This window comes from Argentina silus (assembly GCF_951799395.1).
Source record: "Argentina silus genome assembly, chromosome: 2".
In the NCBI taxonomy this organism is placed as follows: domain Eukaryota; kingdom Metazoa; phylum Chordata; class Actinopteri; order Argentiniformes; family Argentinidae; genus Argentina; species Argentina silus.
In genome coordinates, this window is record NC_139656.1 from 16,152,217 (window position 1) to 16,172,550 (window position 20,334).

Here is a 20,334-nt window from a genome sequence, read left to right on the forward strand (position 1 = left end):
CTTCGAGGTGGTGATGGGGGTGGGGAGGTAGGGGTGGAATGGTACCTTGGAGCGGGTCAGGAATGGGGTGGCCATGCGGTTAGCCATCTTCCTGAGGCGCCTTAGAGCCCAGGGCCCTCTGACAGCTCTCTGGAAGGCTGGCTAACCAACACAAGGCAAGGTGGGACCAGAGAGACAGAGGGGAACAGGAACAGAGGGACAGATGGGATGGGTTACAGAGGAAGGGAGGGGTTACAGAGGAAACAGAGACACAGAATGACAAAGGTAAAGGAGGGTAAGAAGATGGTGAAAATTAAGAATAAGAGGTTATATAATAATGAACAGAAATATGAGGGAGTAGAGGAGCTTGCGTGTTTCCACTGTCTGGGCATGACAATGCGCCATCAGCTTTCATCAGAGGCAATTGGATAGACATGTTTGTGTAAAAAACGTTTTCCCATAATGAGAGTATTGCTTTTTTGCAATGAGCTCTACAGTTCATGTCATGAATATACTGTAGAAGACTGTGCCATGATCATGTTGAATCAGAGTGAATGGAACTTACCTCCCGTATATTTCTGGATCCCGATTCCCTGAATGAAGGTTTACACCTAAAATTAATCTGTAGTGTAGAGAAAAACATTTATTCACAATGATAATTTGCAGTTGTTTCAATTACACATATCATCATAAAAAAAAATAGAACCAAGCGATGAATCAATCCAAATAGGCCAAGAGGAGAAGGTTTGCTTATCAAACTCAAAATGGTCAAACTGAACATGCCGAGGCTCTCCCGCTTGGAGGTACAGAACTGACAGAGAAAGGAAAATCGGGAACGTAAATATCTGTAACCATGTAGGTAACACAATCACCTTTTCAACTGAACTGACACCACCTTTACCTCCACCATACCCATTAGCTCATCAGAAATAATAAAGACCAAACTATCAGATTAGCATAGTTATGAGAATAAGAAATGTTATAGAACAATTTTAAATCAACTCTAAAATCCATAAAGAACAGAGCAACCAACTGAAAAGAGAACCCTCTGTTTTTAAACCAATCAAAGCAGTACAATTTGGAATACCTCTTTGATAATCCAAAGAATGACCCAATTAGAATGCAGCAAGGAAGAGCATATATTTAGGAAAGAGGGAGAGTGTGTGAGTATGACCTAGTACAGGAATGAGCTATCTCTATCCAAGCCCCATAGCAGCTTGAGAGAGGTTTAGGAGTCTCACTCTAAAGTTGGAGTCTTTGATAGGCAGGTTGTCTTCCAGGAGTAAAGCCTTGGTGCTGGACAACTAAAGAGGAGTATGGGAATTAGGTTGCCATGACGCTTGATTAAAGGCCCAACTAACAATATATTTATATGAAAATCATTCTGAGGGACAGATTTTATGGTGCTCCACATTAGCCTCTCTTTCTTGTCGTTGTAATATTTTGTAATTACAATTTGCATGTTATCCCAAGTGAAAACACAAATAGCTCAATGGTAAAACAATGAAGAGATATGGAAACCTTTGGTAGACTGAGGCTTACCTTTTCTAGTTGCTCAATGCAGATTGTGTGAACCACTATCTTGCAGGCTGCACACTTCTTCCGAGCTACAGATTTTTGCTGTGGTTAAAATAAATTGGAGAGACAGAAAAGTTCACTTTCTGTACAATTCAGCATAAGAGGAAATTTGCATCCTCAAGATGGAAGCACTTCATCTTTGATGAAATGTGTATCAAGTAATGTGGACACCAGAGGGAGCTTCAACACAAACATTGTTTGGCCAGGCCCTCCCAAGCTCTTGTAAGTGAATACAAATGTAAAACACAGCATTACATAAAAATAAACATTTTAATCCGGGATATGAGCACCCAATCTCATAAATAATGCATTCTTAAAAAAGTACAGTTGCAGTGAGCTGTGCTGAACACTACAACTCTATGACAAGAACAAATTTGGACAGTATCATCACCCAAAAAAGATGAAAAAGTGTTACCCGGAGTTAATACTCCCCTTCTTGTTTTAGGGATTTAATGCAGTACTGTATATCTCTAATGAATCCCTTCCTCTCCTCCTCTCCCTTCCTCTACTCCTGTGCAGACAGCATCTGTGCAGGTTGTTCCTGTGCAGGCAGCACTGTTGCTGTTGCTTTCTAATGTCAGGTAAGGACAGCTCTGAGTTTCACACACACACACACACACACACATGCACACATGCACACATGCACACATGCACGCACGCACGCACTCACAGACGCGCGCACGCACGCAGGCAGGCACACATAGGCGTGAGGGACTGCACGTGCACACACTCTCACCAGTGTTTTGGCTATGCAGTGCTGTTCTCCGACGTAACAGAAGTCTCCGGAGACATTGGTCTCAAACCAGATGTGTTCCCCATACAGTGCGCTCTCCTGGGAAGGCAGACAGAGGGGAACACAGAGAGCAACTCAGCATGGCAACTACTCTGACTGACCAGTCTCTTCAGTCTTCTCACCCAGTGGGAAACTGTGCATCAAATCCATCAACAAACCAATTAATAAGCAACCAAATAAAGTGTGTGTAAGTTGATATCCCAATGTGCTCTGTTAATATGGGCTTAGGTTCCAGTACTGTAGGTGTAAGAAATACAATGTCTAGGCCAGTGGTTGTACTCACGGTCCAGTCCACACTACTGCGTATCTCCCGGTCAGGGTCACTCTTGGACAAGGCTGAGGCACAAGGCTGGGCCGACAGGTGCTGCAGGCCCGATTTCGCAATTGCCTTCCTGAAACGACACAGACACAACACATACAGTGTGATTGATTCATCATCAATAACAGCACTGGAGTCACATGCTTCTTTAACTTCTCCCACTATTCACCTAACTCATATAAGTCATATAAACAAGACTTTCTGGAGAACTCTTCACCAGGTGATTGTTAAAAAAGAATGCATTCTCAATAAACCTACTGGGTATAATTGTAAACAAAGATAATAAAAAAATAATTACTTAACTAATAAAGACTGACAACATTCATTCTACAGTTTTTTTCCATCCTTTGTGTCAATGGGGAAACAGAGGGCACAGAGGGAAAACTGAGACACGTGTGACTGAGACACGAAATAGACTTAGTTCTCTCATACAAACTCGAATATGCATCACTTGACACAATAAAAGAGGACATGTCTGTAACACATAGACATGAGGACTACAGGTCAAAGAAAATAAGAGTGAATACAAAAGGGTCAATATAAAACTCAAAGTCATAAACTTTGACTAAAGCAGACTGGCTTCACTGGCTTCAACAGTTCACACCAGTAAGTGCTGGTATGGTTGGAAGGGCAGGAATGACCAGTTGACTTGTCATGCATTTCTTCCCGCACACACGCACAGACGCACACACACACACACACACACACACACACACACACACACACACACACACACACACACACACACACACACACACACACACACACACACCACCCTAGGACAAAGTCATTGCCTGCAGACCAGATGAAGGTATGGGGGGTCTACATACGAGAGGAACCCACTCCAAGTCTCAAGGCGGGGGTCATAGTAGGTGCTCTGTAGGAGGCTGAGGGAGTCCCTGCGCCCAGTATGTCTCCAGCAGGCGGAACAGTTCTTGTACAGAGAGGAGGAGGAGTGGCGGGCCGTGGCTGCTATAGAGCTCCTCCGGCTGGGTGGCTGGGCGACGGCTCTCCCTGCCCAGGGACTGCTGCTCTTGGCGGAGGGTCTGCGGCACTGGCTGGAGCGCCGGTACTGCCCATACACGCCGTAGGCTGCCCTGCTCCGATACACCGCCTCCGCTGGCAACAGGTGGGAGGAGTTACGGCGCAGGCAGCGGGGGGCGCGGATCAGGGGACGGGTCTGGATGCTCTCCATGGGCCCTGTGGCTGTCCAATGAATCTGTTCCCAGTCCTGCCATGGAGAGGTCCTCTCCCCTTCACTCTCTGGATATGGTGATGTCTCAGTGCCATCTCTGTCACTTTCACTCTCACTGTCCTCCGATTTTCCCTGACTGGCACTGTCCCCCTCTGAGTCAGAACAGGAGGAGGGAGAGGTCTCAGTACCCTCCCTTGATGCTCCCCTCTCTTTTCCCCTTTCCTCCTCTTCGCTCATCTGAACCACGCTGGCCAGCAGCATGGACGGGCCCAGCAGGTGGTTGTCGATGGTGCGCAACTTAGCGGCTCGCCTGCGTCGCACAGAGAAGCGGGGGTTGACACAGGCCACAGTGATGCTGGAGCGCCGCCTGGCATAGTGTCTGGTTCTCACCAGCTGGCCAACACCACTCTGGCAACAATGCCCCCCTGTGGCCTGGGGTAGTAGCCCCTGCAGCTTCCCACTAGAGCACCTGCGTTGGACACGGGCAGTCGAGGGAAGTCCAACGCTGGACCTTCTCCGCTGGACAAGACCTGTCGAGGAGGAGCTGACACTGGAGCGCCTGCGTTGGGCAAGACCCGCTGAGGGCAGGCCTACACTGGATCGCCGGCGGGCCTTGCTCGTAGGCACTGCCACGCTTGGTCGCCGGTGCTGGCATCGCTCGGCCCCTTTCAGCCTAAAGTGCCGGCGGAAAAAAGTGTCCATGGCAACCCACAGCTAGTGGGTCCTGCTCCTACTTTCGCTCTGAAGTAGCTGTTGGTACAAGAATCAGTCTGTCAACAAAACCTTTGTGAGCCAGGACCCATTAGTCAATAGGGATGCAGTACTGTTGTTTTGACCCCATGTGGAAAAGCTTGAAGTGAAATGATTGAACTAATACAGTACACTGCCAGAGAAGGGAAAGCACACCTGAGACTATCTGTACCAGGAAACTCTATATGGCAACCTCAATTGTCTGACTAGTGATACTGTCAGTCAATGGGCTTTATTGAATATGCTTACAAAGAGACAATAGTTGACATAGCTGAACCAATATCCGCTCCATTCTTCACAACTAGCAACGTGACCTTCTGCCTTGGTTCAATAGCTCAGCACCTGTAACGCTATACATCTCTGTCTGGTGAAAGTACAGCTCTTTCTAGGTCACCTATCACACGATAGCCATTGTGACGCCACACTGACACAATGCCAGAGGATATATTTAGCAATCACCTTTGAAAGTCACCTCATCAGACACGGCGCTTGACAGAACCAAACGATACTTCAAAAGTGACCCCATCTCCAGAGACAACATTGTACTCTACCAACAATGACAGAAAGGCTGGTAATATTATAAACAATGATGTTAATTTTATAGTCAAAATGTTTTTTTTATACTAGAATGTAGGCTATGTGCAGTACTGTAGATACACAGTGGGGGTTAGAGAGGCCGTTGCATCATCCAAATAAATGATAATAACACTGACAGAGTACCCAACACCCTCTGACAGATGAAGTGTTAGCTTCTTCGTTCTGACAATGCATTAGCATAAACCTGTCTGTCAATGTTTGCTCTCACTGTGCTAATGGTAGCATACACTTTAAATAGGTACAATCGTTTTTGATTCCAGAGCCTTTGTCAATAAAAATGAGGCAAGAGTATGTGTGTATGGAAAAGCTAGCTCTCTTCTGAACTATAAATGTAAGAGTCCTACATGTACTGCATTAGCTTCTCTCTCTCTCTCTCTCTCTCTCTCTCTCTCTCGCTCTCTCTCTCTCACACACACACACACATACACACACACACACACACACACACACACAAAGCATCACCCTCTTCATTTCAATTTGAATGGAATGCTATAACCTGCCAAAGGCTCCTTTGATCCTTCTCATCATTTATTCTTTTCATAAGATATTCTGGGGGGGGGGGACGACCAGGGATGGGAATAAAAGAAGCAGGCTGAGTGGAGAGGATTGTTTCCACCAAAGAAGCATCATTTATTCATCTGTAATGAAGCTTGTATAGGGAGATGAGTGGAGCTAGTGAGAAAATAATAACCGTGAGATCCAAATTATGAATATTTGCTTCGTGATAGTAAAAGCTTTATACCATAGGTATCAGTTAACTGCCTGTAGGCTACTATGAATGCTTACACGTTACTTAGATCATACCATATGCATGGCAAGGTTGCTGTGAACATAACGTTGACACCTGATAGCTATTTCTTTTTCATTTCTCACTGAGGGGGCCGTAAGACTCATATTTGGTTTAATATCCACAACGTGTCTGTTGTTGACATTGAGCCTCACAATAACTCACGAATTGCACATAAATCACTATTTGTTAAAACACATCGGCCCTATTTGAAATACAAGGGTTTCTAGAGTTCAGTAGGTTCACCAGGGGGATTTAGTTCAGTATATGAAAATGGGATCTATGTGTTTTATGTCCCCCAGTGTTCAGCTGTCAGAGTGATTACTCTCAACAAATGAGGGCCAGCACAGGATCTCTAGCTCTAATATGGACCTACCATGTCCTGTGTGTATTCTTATTCCCAGCCTTGATTTCCCACCCCCACCCCTGGAGTACCCTGGGAGTCAGGGCAAAAGGCCATCTGGCTGAGACCTCCAGTGTATGTGGCTGCTTTCACGTACAGTAGAAGAGTAGTTACATCATAGTACTGATGTTAATACAGGAAATAGGCAATACACGCTTTGAAATAGAGTAGATCAAGCTGCGTTGTCTACTCTGAACATTTTATTTGGGTATTTTGTGTTCCCATCCCGTCAGCTCACCTTCGCACTTACCAAACTACAATACCAAAAATGAGTTTGGCTTAAACCATGACATATAATTTTTTATAATAATGTCAGGTTCACAATCTAGCTAGCGGAGACCTTTCTAGAAAACCAATGAAGTACAGTGGCTATGAATAAACCTGAGGGTCTGTGTCACTGGATCAACTCCATGGCTAACATAAGCTCTAATCAAAACACAAGCTTTACAGTCCTAGATAGATCATCTGCACTCACTCAAGAGGTAAATGGAATTTAAGCATTTGTTTGTTTGGATGGAAGGATGGATGGATGGATGGATGGATGGATGGATGGATGGATGGATGGATGGAAAGAACGCAGGATGTACTGTGAAATTATATAGAAGATAATCCTTAATAGTTTAGTACTGTTTAAAATAATTTATGGCACAACGTTACCAATGACGTAATATCCATTCTTAGAATGGCATATCACAATGACGTACAGTATCTTAAACCATGTACAGTGCATTAAGTAAACACTACAAACACTCTAAATAGAATAATACATAAGCAAACACAATCCCCCCACACACACATTCTTGATTGTAATATATAGTCCATCCCTCAGAGATTATTTACTCTGAACAAACTTCCCATTACCTGATATGGATTAGCACAGCATAGACAGTTACATAACCACTTGTTACTTTATCTCCACTCCCTCTAATACCTACCAAGTCAAATGTAGAAATGGAAGAGATTAGATTTACTGTGAATATGTGAATGGGGCAGGAAGAACAGCTGTGGCCTGTGTAAAGGGTCAATAACATACTGTACTGTTTCACAGACTAGGGCGCCAAAGCTACCTAGCTATATACAGTGCGTTAGCTGATGTCAACAAACTGTATCATTGAAGGCTACATACATTACCACAGCCAACGTTTGGAGCCCTTAATGCCACACTGATACCACAATGCCACAACCACAAGCTGGGTATGTCTGTTATAAATAGTTTTCTAATTCTATTTCTATGGCGCCACCACACACACACATCATTCTAATATTATGTTCATTTGCGTGTTCATGCTGTGGCTCTTACAATGTGGCATTGTTAGACTCTTTGAATAGAATGCAAAAGTGACAGGGACATTTCCATATCATCAGACTATATGGATATGAATAGGTTGGGCTTCAAAGTCATTGGCTCTTTGCAATCAATACAACAGTGTTTAGATGTGAACAAAACATGCAATGAGATAAAGTGATAAGAGTAGCAGAAAAACACTCCCTTTGTAGACTACTGCTTTACATCTATCCAAACATCACATAGACAGTGAGGCCTAGAAATGTATTGAGCAGGAAGAAGAAATTGTAATAAAACACAGATGTTCAGTTCTGTTGTTGGTGTTTTATGTTGTATTGAAAAAACATACTAGCCAAATGAAAGGTCTATCTAGCTAGCTTTATGTTTGTTTAGCATATGTTTGTTGCATAGCCACAAGTTCAGTAACGTTATTGTAGCAGAGACTGTTCTCTGTGGCAGATTACTTTGCCACCAGACATTATTATTACATATTTGATTTCAAGTGACAGAAATTCTGTAACATCGTATAGCATCTGTTTGTATAAATCCCATTCCCTGTTTCGCTGCTGCCTCCCCCCTAGTCTCAACAGGTACATTATGGATAATACAGTGAGTAGATATTGACTGCTCAGACCTCAAAAAGAGAGAGGGAGAGAGAGAGAGAGAGAGAGAGAGAGCGAGAGAGAGTGAGAGAGAGAGAGAGAGAGAGAGAGAGAGAGAGAGCGAGAGAGAGAGTGAGAGAGAGAGAGAGAGAGAGAGAGATAGAGAGAGAGAGAGAGAGAGAGTGAGAGAGAGAGAGAGAGAGAGAGAGAGAGAGAGAGAGTGAGTGAGTGAGAGAGAGAGAGAGAGAGATAGACAGACAGACAGACAGTAAGACCATAATGCCTGGTAGGAGGAGCTGGGAGCTGTGTTACCACAGCAACCTGCTCCTCAGGTTAGTGAAGCGTGCTCCAATGTGGCTGGAGTCAAAGATGGAGCAATCCCCGGTCAATGCACCTAGGCATCAGTGTGTGTGTGTGTGTGTGTGTGTGTGTGTGTGTGTGTGTGTGTGTGTGTGTGTGTGTGTCTATCGATCCTGACAGGTCTACTTAATGCACTTGTGCCAAAGATGTCATCCGCAGTACTATGACCTCAAACAAGCATCCCTCAAATAAAGCTAAACCAAGCCCTGTCCGTTTCTAGGTCTAGCGGGAGACTACTAGACTGCCTGTGGCCAGGTATCCGTTGAATCATATGTAGTAACTGCTTGCTGTGTAACCTGGGATGGCATGATGAGAGAGAGATTTGAAAGGGTCTTCCTAAGCCAGCCTTAATAAATTGAAAATGTGTATCCGTAAATCGTAAGGATTTACTGTACCCCCCTCACCCAAAGCGCCTGAATGTGATTGCTTGCCCCATTAATGGTGCTTAAATGCTGTTGAGTTAAAGGAGCAGGGCGTAAGTTTGTTGGAAATCTGCCACCTCTGGCTGCCGCGGGAAATTCTTTTGGAACAACCACATCCTCCTTAATAATAATATAACCCTCCCGAAATGGACTTGTAGTGTTGGACATTAGCTGTTGTGTTTCTGCATGCGCACAGGATTCGAAGAGGCAGCCACCAAAAATCTAGTCCACTCCCCTACATCACACCTGGTAACATGTTTATCTGCAAACCAAGTGTCGGGTAGGACACTCCATTTTAGAATTCTGGACCAAAACAGCGTTCGTAAATGAAATATTTCTTTCAAGGGATCTCATTTCCTGATCGCTACTGATTAAACATAGTCATTACAACCATTAGGAAGCTTTTAGAAAGCTTGAATGTTACATACTGGACCTTTAATCATACAATTATTTACAAACAAATGTAATCTATTATAGGAACCCTCTGTGATGATACAGTATGACAAGATTGCTTGCCTATACAATTGCTACAGTACCATGTAAAGGACTCACTGGCTTTCAGAGAGACATCTCTCTGTTTCAACTACAAATGTTTGAGACACATCTCTAGCATTATGTCACATAACTGATTAACCAAAGTCTCATCATGATTTTAGTAATTTACTCTTCCGTAGTAGCTTTCACCACTGGGAGCAGTACAGTACTGTATGTGTGTTGTGCTCAGTATGAGCCGTATTGACAGTAGGGTGTGAGAAAATGGGTGAACGTCAGAAAACTGAAATGAGGCAACTGTACGCATCTAGTGGACCTGAGAAACAGCGGAAGACAGTCTCCATTTTGAATTATGGAGGCCTAGTATTTTCCAGTATTTGCACAGACAAAACTCAATTCCAGCTGCAAATGAAGTCACTCAGCTACACACCCAAAGTGGATTCAGAATGTCAACTAGTAATAATAATTAGCAGATGAAAGGTTTTTGCTTTCTGGAAGTGGAAGGGACAGCAGGAAAACAGTTTAGCTCTTCTCCAGTTTTATCCTTCATGTATGGGAAAACAGAATGTGTGTGTGTCAGGGGGTATGGTAATGTATGTAGCCTTCAATGATACAGTGTGTTGATGTCAGCTAACGTACTGTATATAGCTAGGTAGCGTTGGCGGCCTCGTCTGTGAAACAGTACAGTATGTTATTGACCCTTTACACAGGCCACAGCTGTTCTTCCTGCCCCATTCACATATTCACAGTAAATCTAATCTCTTCCATTTCTACATTTGACTTGGTAGGTATTAGAGGGAGTGGAGGTAAAGTAACTAGTGGTTATGTCAAGATATTTTGCCAGATGGGTACGGCCACTGGGAAAATATCACCATTCATAACCGTTCAAGTAAATATTTACATGTAAATTGTACACCAGTGGAGAGAAATGAATAGCCATACAGTGCCCTTGTGCGCCTTCTCACAGTGACATGATAATAAAACCTGTCAGGACGTTAATACTGCCCATGCCCTGTTTTGTAAACACTACAGTGTTATGTGAAGATACGTACAGCAGAGCCATAAAAGTATATTTTCCCAACACTGAAATCAATCAAGTAAATATCACTCACTGCACACACTTAGATAGTCTTGGCCCAGGGGATCTCCTTTAGAAGGCATGTTTTCTTATTCTAAACCCCCTTACAGATTGTTTGAATAATGACAGTGAGACTTACTGTAGACATGTCATAGACAGCCTTGGGCAAAACACCTCATCTACAGTAGACTGTGGTCACTCTCCCAGGTCCTCTCGGATGGTGTCAAATAACTCACCTAGACTTACATAATAAAAGAGTAGTGAACTGAAAGTCACCTTACCCAAAAGACTGTTGACAACACTGCTGACTGAGGTAAACTTCACACGAGGTTCACAGATTGCAGCAATGATGCAGCATTGACTGACCTCACAAACATGGTGGTGCACTGCAACAAGCATCCTCTCTAAATGCCTTGAGATAAAAATGAATTAATCTATGACACCAACAACAGGGGAAGCCCTGGAACAGCCTGGCACTGACAACCTGGGAGCCCACAAAGAACATAGCCTCCACCAGCTATGTCCAGCACTACCATTTATGGAGGGAAAATTGGACTGCTTATGGATAGGGCAACAAAGGTTTCTCACAGACAAGATTGACCGTTGAACCCTGATCCTGACCGCTTTCTGTGATGTCACTCAGAACTGTAGATTACATTAACTGTTTCTGAAAAAACCCAGAGATTACTGTCAAGCAACACAGAGAGTATAGTGGACCTAGTGAAAATATGTGTGATGTTATCCACTGATTAACTTCTGTACTTTAACAGCTAAGTTGTGGGTAAGTTGTGGTTTTAAAAGACTGCTCCGTGCCTCACTGTTGTTCCCAAACAAACCATAAGCCAATAATAAGCTAATTAAATCAAAACAGCACATTCACATTTTAAATATGTTGAAAAGGATGTTTGTCCTAAAACAAAAACAGACATCATTACCGTAATAGACCTGTGAGACCTGAGTTGGTTTACTTGACAGAGGTTCATTGTGTGCATCTATGACATCAGTCATCCCTGGGACCAAGCAGTCGGTTGCCTACTGATTTAATGGATGACACACTCTCTGACATTAATCATATCAGCATACCGAAGTCTGAGAATTCACAAGATTACCACTCTCTGAGACATAGTATCATAGTAAAACATGAAAATAGGAGGGGGGAGAGGTACATACCTCAGTCCCTTCCCTCGGCTATTGGTCAGACACTGTGGGAACACAACACAGGCGAGAAGTCCAAGGTTCTGTCTCTGTCTGTCACCTAATACTAAACTGCCAAACTGCTCGGGCCCCCTGGGATAAGTTGCAAATAATCTCTCTCCTACATATTTAGAGATAGAAAAGCTCCACTTGAAGACATTGCAACCAGATTGGTTATGTCCTGTTTAACTGCATATGGTTGGCAACCAATCATAGGTCTGATTAAGTGTTTTGATTAAAGTCTTGGCTCACTAAGAGAAAAACAAACTAATGAGATATAAGATAATCTTCCTTTCTGTTTTCACAGTCAGCGTGTTCTGCTGAGTTTTGCAATCCACAAAACAACGTTATTCTTTGCCATGCAGTTTACTACTGTACATGAGTTAAAAACACACAACGGGCAGTAGGCTACATGCATTTCCCCTCTGAACACTGTGAGAAAGTATATGCAGTAAATTAAGCAATTGTGTGACAATTGAAATCGAACAATCTGCACAAAAACCTGAGATATAATATCTCATCATCATCTCAACAATCTTCCCGAAAGAAAAAAAACGCAACATATGTGATAACCCTTAACAGATCAGCCGTTATTAGGCTATGAAGCAACATAAGAAGCTGCTCCTTTATCTACTGTTGATGGGTTTTTGCTCTCAGAAAACAGCAATACACTCAAGAGCTGTTGAACAGTGAATGTCTCAAAAACGCTCAAGAGCAAGGGGCAGAGAGGCCCTCCTAAAAGCAAAACCAGACAGCTTCAACATTAATCCAAACAGTTGTTGTTTTGCCACCACAATGCCCATGTGTTCAGTCAACAAACCCTTCTCTGGCAGCGTACAACACAGTACAGCCTCTGGAGTGGAAAGTCAAACATCAGATTAGTTGCTTTTATCCACAGTATGAACTCACTTATACAAAAGGTACTAAAAGATACAGTACTGCATTAGACATAAACAACTTAAGATTTTGGCAAAGATCACACCACATAGAAGTGAATTAAATAGATGATAGGATTCAAAATACAACCTGATTGAGGCAGGAAACTAACCATCCGTGCCTTTCCCCCAGTCTGTGTGTGTAACGTTTAGTCCATGTGTAACCAAGCCAGAGAGAGAAAAAAAAAGAGAAAAAAAGAGAGAGAGCGACAGCAGTGTGTTTCATGGGGATGGAGACTATGACACAGCCAGCCAGCCAGCCCAGGCGGACTTGTTAGAGTGGGAGTGTCAAAGGGAGGGGGGAGATGGGGGGAGGGGGCGTGGTGAGCAGGCGGCCACACACTAAAATAACTCTGTTAATGGAGCGTGCTTCCTTGATGAGCTAGAGTGTTAATGCGATCTCATGCATGCATTCACGCACGCACACACACACACACACACACACACACACACACACACACACACACACACACACACACACACACACACACACACACACACTATAAATGTATCCTCACTTTCACACATACTATTTGTATTAGTCAAAACACAAACACACAGAAAGAAACCCATGCATGCAGATGTCTTAAGTCTATTAACCCCTCTGCCTCTCTATCTGCCACTCTCTAGTTTAATCTCTCAAATGCACTTGCACAAATCCACTGGCCAACAATTTTCATACTATACAGTACATCTCTCAATTCTAGAATTAATTATTGTATAATGAAACCAAATCTATGCATTGCATTCTAATCAAGCTGAAATAATGTGCGTTATACTGTACATTTCAGTTGATCAATATAAGTCAAAATTGGTAACTTTGGCAAGTCCTGCTCTGTTCAGTGATATTGTTGTTCTGGTCTTACACAGGTATGAAAATAAACTTCTAATAAACAGGACGCCTGGGCAGGGGCAGGCACTTCTATAAACAGGAGGGTAGTGCAACATGTGACTCGAATGCTGCAAGGAACACAGATGCCCTTCTCTCTCTGTTGGTCCCCCCCCCCACACACACACAGGGTTGTATAGAATACTTTTAAAATCTGGATATTGACTTGGCCAGTCAACAACTTTCCACTTTTTGGCCCTGAAAAACTCCATAGTTGCTATGGCAGTATGTTTTGGGTCATTGGCCTGCCGTCCAATGAGTTTGGAGGCATTTGCTTGTACTTGGGCTGACAAGATGTTTCTGTACATTTCAGAATTTATCCTGCTGCTGCCGTCAGCAGTTACATAGAAAATGAAGACAAGTGAGCCAATTCCAGTGGAAGCCATACATGCCCAAGCCATAACACCCCCTCCACCATATTTCACAGATGAGGTAAGCTGTGGACATTGGGCAGTTCCTTTTTTTCTCCACACTTGTCATCACTCTGGTACATGTTAATATTTGTCTCATCTGTCCACAAGACCTTTTTCCAGACCTCTGCAGGCTTTTTTAGGTACTTTTTAGCAAATCGTAACCTGGTCATCCTGTTTTTGTGGCTAAGTAGTAGATAAAACCTTGCAGTGTAGCCTCTGTAGTACTGCTGGTGAAGTCTTCTGCGGGTGTCTGACACATTCATGTCTACTTCCTGGAGAGTGTTCATTATGGGACAGTTGTTTTGGGGGGTTTCTTAATCATGGTGAGCATTCTTTGTTCGTCCTCTGTAGAAGTCTTCCTTGGCTTACCAGACTGTTTGATGTCTAATTTCTGAGCTCACCAGTGCTTTCTTTCCTTTTAATGATGTTCTGAACTGTTGATTTTGGTCAGTTTAAGGTTTTGGCTATGTTTCTGGTATTTCAGCCCCATAATGACTTTCACCAACGTCTCTTTGGTCCTCATGTTGACAGACAACAATAGTAGACTCCAAAGGCAAATGAAAGCCTAGAATCAACACTAGACATTGAGAGCTATCTCATATATAAAAGCTGAGAATCAGTAATGGTACTGATAGTAATGGTTTGATTTTAAATCCAAACATTAGCAGTGTAGAACTAGACACTGTCTCATTATTTAGGCAGGGCATTGATTATTGTCATATAAAAAAAAAATCCAGTATGTTCAGTATGAACATACTGGATGTTCAGTATGTTCAGTATGTTCAAAATGTTCAGTATGTATATACACACACACACACACACACACACACACACACACACACACACACACACACACACCCTGCCGCTTGGTGTCTCCTCATGCTCTTCTACAGTGCCTCCCCTGGCTCTCCTATGATAGGGCAGTGGGCTGGTACCCCTGGCAGGGGCATAGGCAGCACAAATGATTATGATGCCTCACCATGGGTGGGAGGAGGAAAGATTAGAACAGATTTTCCAGTAGCCATGAAAGAAAAATAGAGAGAGGAATGTAGAGCAGAGAATCTTGGTCATCGAAATGTGCTCTCTAACTAGAAAATATTATATTTAAAAACAACTACAATTGTATGTATATACGACCACACAAAAGACACAGATGCCCCTGTATTCAACCATACCATGGTTGTTGTTGAAATGTTATCACAACATACCGAATGACTCTGTATTCAGTTAGTAAAAGGTCAATAACTTTTTATGCATGACTAATATTTGCATTGCGCTCTGTATGGGCTCTTACAGTAACTCATTTAGGCCATCGGTTCTAATAGAGAGTCCTATTTCTGATATTGCACATCTGTGACAAGCAGTGGTGACTAACCGACTCATGTCTCAGCTCCAGTAAACTGAAACTCTCCACCGTCCTCACAGTCATGACTCTCAAATCATATGCCTTCTCAACCAAAGCTGCTTTACCACATGACTCAGACACTACACCACTGTAGCGATGCCTGTGAGGCAGTGCAGCCTGACCACACACACACACACACAAGACCCTGACACTAACTGCCAGGAACGACATCGTTCAGCCTCTGCAGGGTTAGCGAGTGCGAGCGAGCGAGGCCACAAACGCCTGTGCCAACTTCTTCATCACAGATCACACGCCACGGCTCTCTACTGCGGGGAAACAGAGGAATACACAGCCTACAATGCTGCTCTGAGTGAATTCACAGGAAATCAAAACTGATGCTCTTTTCCTGTAACCTTTTAGAGAGGAGGATGAGGCATGTTTGCAGCTCTGAAAGCTTGCAGCTCCTGTCTACTCTGACACCTGCCTGTATGTATGTGGTGAGATGTGGTGTGGTGTGTTGGCTGGGAGAATGGTGCATGTGTGAGATGTATATTACAGAAGGAGTGAAGGAGAGCGGAGCTTACAGGAAACACATTCACTGGTTGATACAGTACAATAATGATACAGTGACTTGACAGTGAGTGTCAAGTTAACTCACTCAAGAAAATGGGTAGTTTACTAGACAAGTTATCACACCATTGTCACGAAGATACATTACAATAAAGAGCAAAAACAAATACAGATATCCAGATATCCTGATCTATTATTGTGTTCACACAGTAAAGAACACACATAAAAGGAGGTTGCTGAGAGTTACAGTCGGCAGACCTAGAATAACTACTTTTGAAGTCTTTAGGCTGAGGTTTGTTTGCAATATGTGTATCATGGTCATAGCATATTTTTAGGCCATAACCTTCTGAAAGGAAGGTGGAGAGTGACTCACAAGCGGCCTTGAACACTGAGGAGCTCAGTCTTGGTGACCAGGGTTGGAGTGGATTATGATGGAGGCTGGCGTAGGTAGAATGAGTCACTATATAAACAAAGGCGTCCAAGGAGTGTGTGGTGTGTGTGTGTGTGTGTGTGTGTGTGTGTGTGTGTGTGTGTGTGTGTGCGTGTGTGTGTGTGTGTGTGTGTGTGTGTGTGTGTGTGAGGAGGGCAGACTGAATACATACATGAAGGCAATTATGCGGCAAGTTCAGAATAATTTGTAAGTGCACTGCAATGTTTTTTCTTTGACATCTTGCACACCTGGCTGCAACTAGTTTGAAGCTATATTATGAAGGTCTATCCATTTTGGTATCAAAGTTTTCTTTTCACCTTCATACAAAATAAACTGACAAAATAAATCCTAAAGCTTTGTGAACAACCCATCTCATGATACTGTTTTTTTCAGGCAACAACAGGCAAAAAAAGCATTTCTTACTCTGTGCCACTGGCCTGCAGCAGGGTCTGTGCGGCCAGGAGAGGAGAGGGGTATGGAGGTAATCGGTTCAGACTGGTGAGCTTCAGTTTGTCCCTGAGCAACACACCCAGAGGGACAGGTGCTATCTTGGCACTGTGACTGAGACTGAGAGGGCCTGCTCCCCTGATCTTCCTGTCACCCCTGGCAACAGAGGGAGGTTCTGATCGCCTGTCAGCTCACATCAACCCACCCAGGCCCCTGTCCTCCACTTGTCAATCAATCATGCAAGGACAGCCCTCTCGTGATTTGTTACACATACCCTTACGAAAACCCCACTGTTACTAGACACACCATCAGCCACTGTTAGCCTACACTATTCACTATTTCTACCCCTTTGCTACAGTACCTCCAGTGTTTTAACCTCAGCCACAGTTGGTTAGCCACAGTCAGCCATTCCTGTGGCTGTTTCTACCCCTCTGCTACCTCTAGCAGCTACCTCCAGCCTGTGAGAGGTGAGGGCAGGCTTGGTCTAAACTACTGTCTCTCTCCCCCTCTGCTACCTCAAGGAGCTACTGTATCTTCAGTCTGTGAGAGCCAAGGTGAGGGCAGGCTTGGCTTTTCAGAGTGAGCTCTGATTGGATTGAAGATCGAGGCAGACTCCTGCGGCTCCAGGAAGACTGATTATAGGCACCAGCTGTGACAGTGCACTGGCCCCCGGCTTTGATGAGTAACAGAGCCACCAGCACTCTACGGTAAAAAAAGTCACATCGAATTGAGAGAGGAAGAGAGAGAGAGAGAGAGAGAGAGAGAACTATGAGGAGACAGAGATGGTATTGACTGCATTAGCTGCCAGACTGCAGCTGCTGTAATAGGCAGCAGTCTGATTGACTGGGTGTTTCAGTAACATTAGCCACACAAGTTCAATGCATGCACTATAGCATCCACCTCCTTTTAGACTCACAGACAACATATAGGTCTACAGTACTTTACCTAAACAAGCTCAACCAAATTACTATGGCTTACTGCACTATGCAAATATGAATCATAGAGCTATTTCAACAATGACGACACACACAGTCCTTCGGGCAGAGTAGAGAATGTGGATTTACAGTATATTGCAGTTGTGCTGCATTCCAGACTGGAAACAAAAGGCATCAGGAGAAGATGAAGTGTCTCTTGTAGACTGAGCTGCACTGCAAAGGCAGTACATCCTCAAGTCCTAAAAAGGTATTTTTGCTGCTTACACACAGTCCTCTCACTGTGCAGATCTGTGCCATTGTACAGTAGCCTGCTTCCTGGTTGAGATCAAAAGTGAGTTGAGATGAAAATGAAACTTTCTGACCTTTTCTTACATTCCTGAAACTAAACTAATAATAGAACCCAGGCCATCTGTGGGTAGTGAAAGTAGTGGAAGTCATTCTCAGACACCAGCTACAGTACTATCATATTAAATTAACATGCAATTCTGCAAAGGTATAACCATTTAATGCCCAGTGTAGGCAACATGACTCTCTAAATATGTGTTCATATAATCTTGGACAGTGTTCTTTACATTTAAAAAATAAACAGTCTATGTTCTTTTGCCTTTTGGTAAAAGCTAAGCATGAGACATGTGAGACACCTGGTGGAAAGACAGTGTCATCACCAGCTTTTTCATTAGCCAGATGATGCTGGTTTAAAGAGTTCAATGGAGCTACTGTATAGTAATCTCAGGTGCAAATATCTGCAGATATTCTTATGTCATCATAATAGGTCTAGACTGACAGACACTTTAGTGACATCATAATTGGTATAGACAGCCGTACATTCTTATGACATCATAAATGGTGTCTAGACAGACAGACATTCATACTTATAACACCATACTCTAATCTGTGTCCAGAATAGACAGACGCCTTTATGACATTATAACAAGTGTTCCATGGCTGTCACCAACCGTCATCAACTGCTTGACTGATCATGCATGATGATTACGCCACCATATAGTAAGAAAACACAATGAGGATGGGGGTGTAACGAGAATGAGAGGACACCTCTCATGCTAATTATTCATTATGGATACAACAGCCGGTGAGAGCCGGAAGGCCCCAGGAAGACAACAGGAAGTCATCATTTGTAGAGCTCCCTCCTCCTGTCTTAGTGGGCCTTTCCTGCTCTTCTACCACAAAGCTCTCTGTGACCTAAACATGCAACATGATATTTCCCATCTCTACCTACTCCGTTTCAGCCCTTTGTGAGTCCCCTCACCCTCTCTATCCTGAGAAAACAAATTCTGCTGGAAGAACACAACACACTGTACAATGAATATAGACCCAAATGCAGCACTCACGCCCCATTTTCAAAGTTAGGTGAGCAAGACCTAACCTACATTTCCAACTGCCCCCCACACGCAATTCAATATCATATGATCATATCGCTAGATCATATAATTTAACAGAAGTCTAAATAATCTGTGTTTCTAATCATGACTCATGAATGTACAATACTGAGCAATGGACATAAAACAGATACGTTTTATAAAAAGACAGTGGGGTGAAAACCCCTGTGATTCATAGTAATGCCACCACCTACCATATGATCGGTCTATTTACAGACAAGACACGGGACTGCCCTGACTAATCTTGCTCAGGACAGAGAGAGAGAGAGAAAACAGGTTGCAGAGGATGTTATTTCAAATAAAAATATTTCTCTTGTATCCAATATACTCCCATTCTTCAATATACTCCCATTCTTCAATATACTCCCATTCTTCCTTGAAGGTAATACATCACACAAGTACTAACAGAACCACAGCCAATAGAACTAATAGAATCAGTTTTCACAACAAAACCTAATTTCCTTGAAATTAAATCATGATATCCAGACAGTGACCAGACATAATGAATCAATGACCTTACAGAGGGAATTAATTCAGAGCTTTGACATAGAATGGACTAGTTTATTTGAGTTAATTTTAACCCTGATGTGCTATCTCTATCTGTCTAGCCTGACAGTGTTATATCACACATATCATATCACACGACACAGAGTGTATGCAATGTGTTTGTGTGTTAGATTTCATACCACTAGATGGAGACATGTTGCAAATGTTTCCCTCAAGTTTAAAATATTGACTTTTCTGTTTTTGTTTTCATTGGAGTGAGGAATACAGGTACACAAAGCATCTCCTTGGCCAGATCTTTTGCTGTAGCAATGCTCTGTATACATGTTACTGACTTCCTAACTTTGAAACTTGAAAAACTGTAAATGTAATATGGGTCACGGATGAGCTATAATTAGAAATATAGTAATGTGATGTATGATGTTAATTCCAACTGTTTTGGCCTAAGAGAAAGGTCTTATTAGTATTAAGTGCTATTCGATGAGCCCAAAGAAACCTTTTGCATTGACTAGTCTCACTAAGTCGGAGATGCTGGATTCCGATATAATGCAGCAGTAGGACAGAGAGTGCTACAATTATAGTAAAATGTACAATCTTCTAATGAGATTTGTGAATTACCTCCGAATGCAATCAGT

The 20,334-nt window shown here is 43.1% G+C and overlaps 1 protein-coding gene across 6 annotated transcripts in view; it reads right to left on the reverse strand.

The window, feature by feature from the left end:
• The window catches only part of dgkza (diacylglycerol kinase, zeta a), a 76,862-nt gene that overhangs the window by 41,259 nt on the left and 15,269 nt on the right, over positions 1–20,334 (reverse strand). For 2 of the 6 annotated variants that reach the window (XM_083697378.1, XM_083697377.1), the window contains exons 1-5: positions 3,500–6,480; positions 2,634–2,742; positions 2,294–2,389; positions 1,522–1,599; positions 545–601 (exon numbers count right to left, since the gene is read on the reverse strand). In XM_083697378.1, the coding sequence (XP_083553504.1) occupies positions 545–601; positions 1,522–1,599; positions 2,294–2,389; positions 2,634–2,742; positions 3,500–4,566 (1,407 nt within the window). In that variant the 5' untranslated portion in view covers positions 4,567–6,480. Of the gene's footprint in view, positions 1–544; positions 602–1,220; positions 1,284–1,521; positions 1,600–2,293; positions 2,390–2,633; positions 2,743–3,499; positions 6,481–12,860; positions 12,960–20,334 lie in introns of those variants that run through there. The other 4 variants (XM_083697375.1, XM_083697376.1, XM_083697379.1 and 1 more) reach the window with 4 other exon arrangements.